The 8,589-nt window shown below is 37.6% G+C and overlaps 1 protein-coding gene and 1 pseudogene across 1 annotated transcript; both read left to right on the top strand.

Moving 5' to 3' along the window:
- Positions 1-1,142: 1,142 nt before the first annotated feature.
- LOC106408800 lies at positions 1,143-3,679 on the top strand (annotated as a pseudogene).
- On the top strand, positions 2,334-3,148 carry LOC125575418 (DEAD-box ATP-dependent RNA helicase 18-like). The gene is made up of 4 exons (XM_048748747.1): positions 2,334-2,342; positions 2,428-2,481; positions 2,721-2,810; positions 2,894-3,148. Exons 1-4 carry the CDS (start codon positions 2,334-2,336, stop codon positions 3,146-3,148), a joined length of 408 nt encoding a protein of 135 aa, XP_048604704.1.
- Positions 3,680-8,589: the final 4,910 nt, after the last annotated feature.

Raw genomic sequence — 8,589 nt, 5'->3', positions numbered from 1 at the left:
TTAGCTAGTCTGGTGCCGTTTTTTTTTGTAACTTATCTCTATGGGAAACAATAAGCTGATAGCTTAATCACAAATCTTGGTACAAAGATTGTTGCTCATTTTAAGGAAGAAAATCAGCAATGCCTACTAAACAGAGAAACAAACAAGTAAGTTTCAAAGTAGATTGAGGGATATAAAAAGAATACTAATATTGTGTTAATCTGAAACTGAGTACTAACTGTATTTTTTGTTCAATAAGTAATTTTACAAAATTTGAGATCTGAGAACGCAGAGAATTATTAAACCTCATTTAATAAACGTTATTTTTTTCTTGAGTTCTTTTTGGTTGAATGGATTTCTTGTGTTCTTTTCTACACAAGTACAACTGTTAAAAATATATTTTTTCAGAATAGTAATGAAATATCAGAAATTCTAGCTACCACAAAGTGACACCTCGCCTTCTTGAATAACACTATCTCTATATATTTGAAGAAAACCAATGAATATCGAGTCCGATTGGTAATGGCTGTAGCTTTAAAAATTTTGCTGTAGAAAAAAATCTGTAGATTTTTTGTTGTGGCTTTAGATTTTAGTGTTGTAAAATTTTATGGAAAGCACTAAAAAATTGCTTTGGATATTTGGTTCTGCAGATCACTTGTACAGCTGTAGGTTATTTATTTAAGAGCTGTGGCTTCAAAAAAAAATTTAAAGCTTGATTGCTTTGAATTTGGTGCCGTAGAAATAAATAGGGTTGTGAACAGCACTAGCAACTACCAATCACCCCGATATCACATAATTTGAGTTCACTTTAGCACTTTTATGTATTTTAGCTCCAAACATATTGAAGACCATCAACTTAATAAACCAATACAAAATCGTGGCTTGACGAGTTTTTCCTTCGATTCACTAATTATGGATTTAGTTTTTAAAAGATTTCACTCTCGATTATTTCCCTCTTTTCTACTGTTTTATCTGATTCTTTATTCTTTTTCTACGAATCCAACGTAACAGGATTTGATGCATATAATCTATTCCTTTAGTAGGTTTCAGAGGCCAGATTGGTCAGCGGGATCAGTAATTAATTTCGGGTTGCAAAATCCAACACAAAACCAAACCGAATCGATCAATACGGTGCGCTTTGCGCCGGCGCTTAAAAAAAAAAAAAAAAAAAAGCCAGTTGATAACCTAAAAGATGGAGTGTGAGGCACGCTAAACTGCGCTGGTCGTCGTCATGGATACTAAGAGAGCGTTAACGGGGACGCGTTTCGCCGACCTCAAACCTCCGATATCTGACGATATCATCAAGGCGCTTGGCTCCGGTTTCGAGTTCTGCACTCCGGTTCAGGTCGCGACGATCCCTTTACTCTGCAGTTACAAGGATGTTGCCGTCGACGCGGCCACCGGTTCTGGGAAAACCCTAGCTTTCGTCGTCTCGCTGGTTGAAATCATGCGTAGATCCACGTCATATACTCCCAAGCCTCACCAGGTTATGGGAGTAATAATATCGCCTACAAGAGAGCTATCAGCGCAAATATTCAAAGTGACGCAGCCATTCGTTTCGACTTTGCCAAATGTGAACGCTGTCCTGCTTGTTGGAGGGCGAAAAGTCAAAGCTGACATGAAGACTATCGAAGAAGGAGGAGGCAATCTCTTGATCGGCACGCCTGGAAGGCTTTCAGATATAATGCAACGGATGGACATTCTGGATTTCCGACATGTTGAGATTCTTATTTTAGACGAGGCAGATAGACTTTTGGATATGGGGTTCCAGAAGCAGATGAATTACAATATATCCCGCTTGCCAAAGTAACGGAGGACTGGCCTCTTTTCAGCTACACAGACAGAAGCTGTTGAAGAGCTGGGCTTAGGAACCCTGTCAGAGTTGAAGTTCGAGCGTCCGAATCATCTTCCCATCAATTCACCCACTCGAAAACGCCTTCTGGTCTGCATCTTGAGGTATTGTAAGGTCAAATACATAAATACGCAAATTATTGTTTTGTCATTTTCCTCTTTATGGTTCTTTTGGTGAAGAAAAAAAAAATTTTAGGTTCCAATATTCTATTTTACCAGCTTATTTGTTTTTGTCTATTATGCAGTATTTGGTATGCGAAGCAGATAACAAATCATCACAAACTAGTGGATCTACAGATTGAGAACAAAAATAAAAAAGCTTATTGTGTGAGTTTAAAACATCTCTCATAAAATTAAACATCTTTACAGATAGTATATTAAGCACGTATATCTCTGCAGATACTTCATAACCTGTGCTTCTGTTATTTACTGGGGATTCGTACTTTCAAAAATTCCTATCCTGAAGTCCATATCGTTAATTCCTATACATAATACATGGGAAGATGAAGCAGGTAAGCTACCTTGATATATATTTTAAATATTCCATATCATCTCGTTGCCTGTTTGTTCTGATGAAATTATACGTTTACACATCAGAATGCTAGACAAAAGGCATTAGCTTTGTTTACAGAGGCAACAAGCGGTGTTCTTGTGTGCACAGATGTCGCTGCACGTGGACTTGATATTCCAGGCATCGATTAGGTAGTTCAGTATGATCCCCCACAAGACCCAAAAGTATTCATCCATAGGGTTGGCAGAACTGCTAGATTTGGAAGACAGGGGAGGTCATTGTGTTTTTACTGCCCAAGGTTTAGCTTTATACACTCTCTTCTCCATACTTACATAATCAGGGCAAGAAAAGCTGATAATTTCACTTTATTAATGTCTAGGAGAAAGACTACGTAGAGTTTATGCGCTTAAGAAAGGTCCCCCTTCAAAAGAGAAAATGCTCTGAGAATTCTTCTGATGTCATCCCGATTGTAAGGAAAACCTCCATACCTCTCTCTCTCTCTCTCTCTCTCTCTGTGACAGGGTGGTTTAGTATTTGCTATAATGTATTCAGATACGCTCAGCTGCCATGGAGGACCAGGCAGTGTGGGAGAAGGGAAAAAAGGCATTTGTCTCCTTTATCCGAGCTTATAAGAAGCATGAGTGCTCTCACATTTTCATATGGAGAGAGCTTGAAGTCGGAAAGTTAGCCATGGGATATGGCCTCTTGCATCTTCCTTCAATCTCTGAAGTTAAACAACATAGACTTTACAGTGACGGTTTTACACCTGTTGGAGCCATCAAGTTTCAGGACATTAAATTTAAGTAAGTCTTTCGCCTTTTGGAACTTGTTGTTCTATTGTTTTGTCAATGTTCATGCCCACTATATCCATCTTCTCTTAGTTTTCATAGTGCTACAGAGAAAGCTAAAACTCAATACATTTGTTGAAGTGAGTTTCCAACTTTCCATATACCTGATGAGTAAGCATTTCTCTAAAACAGAAAAAAAAAAATTTGAATAAACGCAGGGACAAATCTCGGGAGAAACAAAGACAGCAAGACTTGCAAGAAAGGAGAGAGAAACGGGAAGAATAAGAGAAAAGAGGGAAAGGCAAGAAAAGGTCGAAAAATGCTTATGCTACTAAAGTTAACAGGAAAGCAGAGACAAACCATCCAAACAGCTGAAGATGAAGAAGAGATGGCTCTAGAGTATCGGTTACTGAGAAAACCGAAGAAACGGCTAATTACAGAAGATGAATATTTAAAAATTACAGATTTAATCTTATAAGAAGCAAGAAACCTTTCAGGCTTTGATTAGAGCAGGGATGGGGACTATGCTTTAGTGTTTTCATAAGTTCAAATCTCCAAAATAGCATCTTTCTAAGTTTATATCACAAAACTAGCACTCAAAAACTAAAATGACCAAAATAGCACATTTTTAAGTTTATCTTTTGAAAATTTTAATTTTTTTATTTTTCAAAATTTGAAATTTTATCCCCAAAACCTCATTTCTCAACTCTAAACTCTAAACCCTAAACTCTAAACCCTAAACTCTAAATCCTAAACCCTAAACTCTAAACCCTAAACCCTAAACCCTAAAATCTAAATCCTAAACCCTAAACTCTAAACCCTAAACCCTAAATCTTAAACTCCACCCTTTGACTCTAAACCATAAGTTTGTGACTTTTGATAAAACATTAAGTGCTATTTTTGTGACTTTTGATAAAACATTAAGTGCTATTTTTGTGACTTTTGACCTTGAATACTAGTTTGAGAACAAAAACTTGATTTAGTGCTATTTTTATCTTTTTTTTCTTTTTATAATAGAGAATATCACTCTGGTGTTTTTGTTGTGGCTTTTGAGTCTGAGTTGAGAGCATTAACTGAGATATTTTTCGTATTTGACTTTAATATATTGTAAGCAAATTGGTCAAAAAGTTATGGAGAAATTAGCAAAAGGATTCGATTTCCTCTTTTCAATATTTTTTTGGGAAAATTGTTTTTTAGAGAAAAAAATAGTAACTATGTCCCTTTAAACTAATTTATATTTTGTGTCATATTTTCTTATAATACCCTTTAATATTTATGAAAATAATTTTAATAAATAGTTTTACAAACAAAAAAAAATTAGAAAAATAGTAACATTTGTATACCTATATGAACTTAATGGTATATTTTCCAGTTATAAAAAAGTTAAAATTATAAATTTCAGATTATGTTCTAAAAAAAGTAGAAATGACATTCTACGAAGTAGAAAACGAAATCTATTTTTTTCATTGAATCTACAATGTTTAGAATACGTGATCTACGTAAATAGGAGTATTCTACAAATATGTAGAATACACATTCCGCGCTTAACCTACCATTCTAAAATTCTTAGAAATCAAAATCTACACATTAATCTAATTCTAAAACATGTAGAAACCGACTTCTACAGATTTACTATAAATCTAAAACATGTAGAAATCAAATTCTAAACATTACTATAATTCTAAAAAACTGTAGAAACTGATTTCTACATATTAGTTGTATTCTACGGATAAGAAATCAGTTCCTAAAAATATGGAAACAAAATATTTGAGAATATTCACTTTTATATTTTTTAAATAAATCGATTTAAAAAAAAAACGAAAAAGGAACAAAAAAAGCGACAAATCGATTTGAGAATATTCACTTTCATCCCAGAGAAAAATATCCTATTTTTAGAAATTCAAATTCAAAGGGGTGCTACTGGTTGTTGTCGATGGAACATTCTTGAAGAGGCGTGTCCTATTTTTAGAAATTCAAATTCCTATTTTTAGAAATTCAAATATTTGAGAATATTTGAGAATATTCACTTTAATCCAGAGAAATCGAGTTTAAAGAGTTGAAATAATGCTTGGTCGGTTCAAATCAAGTGGGAATCAATCCGGATATAATCATACAAAACCAAAAAAATCGATTTGGGATTCTTTCCTCGTCACGGGATCGATCGATCTATTCTTACAGATCGGTCGATCTGTGTAAATCGACCTTCGCCGATCGAGTGAAATGGACCAGGTCGATCAGTATATATTTCGCGTTTTTTTTTTGTTCTGAAAAATGATCGGGATCGATCGATCCACTATAACTTGTAAAGTGGGATCGATCGATCCCCCTTGTCGAACTCAATATATATCTTTTTAAAAAAATTACAATTTTAAGGGCATTACTGCCATTTTGGAAAAAAATAGTCTAATAAAACATAAAGTAATATAAATTAGTTTAAATGGACATAGTTACCATTTTTTGGCTCTAAAAAAACAGATTTCCCTATTTTTTTTACACATCCCTGAGTAACTAAATAAACTGTGAATGACAAAATAATATTCGTCATTAGGAACTTAATCTCAACAAAGGCTTGTTTGCATATATACAAATTTCATGATCAGAGATCATTTCAGTGGGATTTGACCCAACAAAAAAGAAAGGATCATTTCAGTGGGTATAATTAACAAGTTGAGTTGATTGTTAAACTAAATTCATAGTCAAAGAGGCCAATAACGATTTTTCTTTTTCATTATTAAAATGAAAATGGAACAAATGCAGCAAATAACAGTTCAAACGAAATATTCTCTTCTCTGTTAGAGATATCAAGGAAGTGGGCCGAGCGGAGAAGGCCCAACTGACTCAAAGCTTAACAAAGCCCATGTTCAGCTCTCCTCAACGGTCGACTTCTGAACAGAAGAGACAAAACCAGAAGAGTACGGAGGAGAACGGTTTGCCTCTCCAAAACAGATTTGAGCTGTTCTTATCCTTTGGTGATTGACTGCTTTATGCTTTACCAGCTGGAGAGATAAGGTTTTGTAAAAGATCTAGAGAGTTCCTAGGGTTGAGACTTGTTTTATATAAATCAATGTAATCACTCTGTTTTGGAGAGGCAAACCGTTCTCCTCCGTACTCTTCTGGTTTTGTCTCTTCTGTTCAGAAGTCGACCGTTGAGGAGAGCTGAACATGGGCTTTGTTAAGCTTTGAGTCAGTTGGGCCTCCTCTGCTCGGCCCACTTCCTTGATATCTCTAACATTCCCCCTCAAACTTGTGGTGGGTGGAGAACCAACACCAAGTTTGTCTCTCAGTTCCATGAAGGCTCGTCGAGGCAAAGACTTAGTGAATATGTCTGCTAGTTGCTGTGTTGCAGGGATATGCCGAGTCTCTATCAGCCCCAGAGCCACTTGTTCTCTGATGTAGTGGTAGTCGGTATCAAAGTGCTTCGAGCGCTTGTGCATTGCCGGATTGGCACTTAGATAAACAGCAGAGAGGTTATCACACAGTAGCATAGTGACATGTGGTTGACTGATCCCAATGTCGCGTAGCAAGAAGGATATCCAAGCAATCTCCTGAGCCGTAGCACCAAGTGCTCTATACTCGGCCTCTGTGGAGGATCTTGAGACAGTAGCTTGCCGTTTTGCTGACCAAGAGAGAAGGTTTGGTCCAAGAAGTGTGCCAAAGCCTGTAGTTGATCTTCTTGTCTCCTTGCAACCTGCCCAGTCGCTGTCACAATAAGCTGACAAAGTCAGTATAGATTTCTTCTTGATATGGAGACCAAGGCTTTGAGTTCCTTTGATGTATCTCAGTATGCGCTTCAGGAAACCAAAGTCAGCTTGAGTGGGAGCATGCATCCTTTGGCACACAAAGTTTACCGCATATTGTATATCAGGACGAGTGATGGTTAGATACTGCAGTTTCCCAGCTACACTCCTGAAGTATGTAGGTTCTATAAATAAAGCCGACTCTTCATACTCAGGGCGTAGAGGAAGCGGTGTTGCCATAGGATTGCAGTCAGACATCGCAGTTTGATGAAGGATATCTCTGACATAAGCTGCTTGATGCAGAAACAGACCACCATCATACGACTCAATCTCAATACCAAGGAAGTAGCTCGGCTTTCCAAGATCTTTCATAGGAAATCTCCGTTTTAAGACTGCTAGTAAGTCTTGGAGAAGACCCTCATCACTTCCAGTGAGTAAAATATCGTCCACATACAGAAGCAACACCAGTGTCTTGTTGTTTCGATGATAAGTAAAGATAGATGGATCAGACTTACTACAACAGAAACCAAAGTCAATGAGAAACTCACTGAAAGTGTCAAACCATGCCCGAGGGGCCTGTTTGAGTCCATACAGAGCCTTGGTGAGACGACAAACATGATTCGGCCTGTTAGGATCTTCAAAGCCAGGAATTTGATACATGTAGACAGGTTCCTTCAACTCACCATGAAGAAACGCACTTGACACATCAAGTTGCCGTAGCGACCAACCTTTTGCTACTGCTACATTCAGTATCTATCACACGTATGGTTGTTGTCCTCACCACAGGGCTGAATGTTTCGAGGTAATCAAGCCCCTCCTCTTGTTCATGACCTTTGGTAACAAGCCTAGCTTTAAGTTGCTTCACAGTTCCATCCGGATTGAACTTGACAGTAAAGACCCATCTGCTACTCAGTATGTTCATCTCAGGTGTTGCAGGAACCAGAGTCCAAGTATCTAACTTGACAGTAAAGACCCATCTGCTACTCAGTATGTTCATCTCAGGTGTTGCAGGAACCAGAGTCCAAGTATCTAACATATGTATGTTAGTCATCTCTTCTCCAACTGCACCATTCCAGCCAGGATGCTTCATCGCTTCTGTTATGTTCTTTGGTATTTCAGGAACAAATTTAGATACCAAGAGAGCATATCGGCTGTTTGGTTTCTGAATTCCCGACTTGGCTCTAGTAGTCATAGAATGAGTATTCTCCAGTGGAGCTACCTGAGGAACTGGAGCTTCCATCTCCTGATAATTGTTGTCAGCTTCATGGATTGGTGAGGGAGGAAGAGGTGGGATTGGAGCTTCAGTTACTGGATCAGGAGGAGGTGGGAGAATTCTTATACACCTCTCATCTGTTGGTATTGGTGGAGGAGATGTTGCAGTCTGCCATGCTTTCAGAAGGGTGGACTCATATCTAGGGACTAGATGTTTGTAGTCTTCGTTAAACGGAAAGTATTCCTCATCAAATACCACATGGCGAGAGATGTAGACCTTACCAGTAGGAGCATACAGACATCTATAGCCTTTGTAGTTAGGACTGTAGCCGAGGAAGACACACTTCAATGATCTTGGTTCTAACTTGTGATCTGCAACCGGACGCAGGTAAGGGTAACAAGCAGAGCCAAATACGCGGAGATGAGAGTAGTCTGGTTTAGATTTCAGTAGTAGCTCAGCTGGAGATTTGCTTCCCTTCGATAGGCCAGGAAGGAAATTTCCAATATAAGA

Source organism: Brassica napus, chromosome C2 (assembly GCF_020379485.1).
Source record: "Brassica napus cultivar Da-Ae chromosome C2, Da-Ae, whole genome shotgun sequence".
NCBI lineage: Eukaryota > Viridiplantae > Streptophyta > Magnoliopsida > Brassicales > Brassicaceae > Brassica > Brassica napus.
The sequence above is the reverse complement of the archived record's forward strand: the minus strand, read 5'-3'. Positions and strand labels throughout refer to the sequence as shown.

Bases quoted from the DNA above. Each gene is read 5' to 3' on its own strand.
- LOC125575418 (XM_048748747.1), top strand. The intron at 2,482-2,720 runs GTGTGCACAGAT...ATTAATGTCTAG, and splicing joins AGGCAACAAGCGGTGTTCTT to GAGAAAGACTACGTAGAGTT. The intron at 2,811-2,893 runs GTAAGGAAAACC...TAATGTATTCAG, and splicing joins CTTCTGATGTCATCCCGATT to ATACGCTCAGCTGCCATGGA.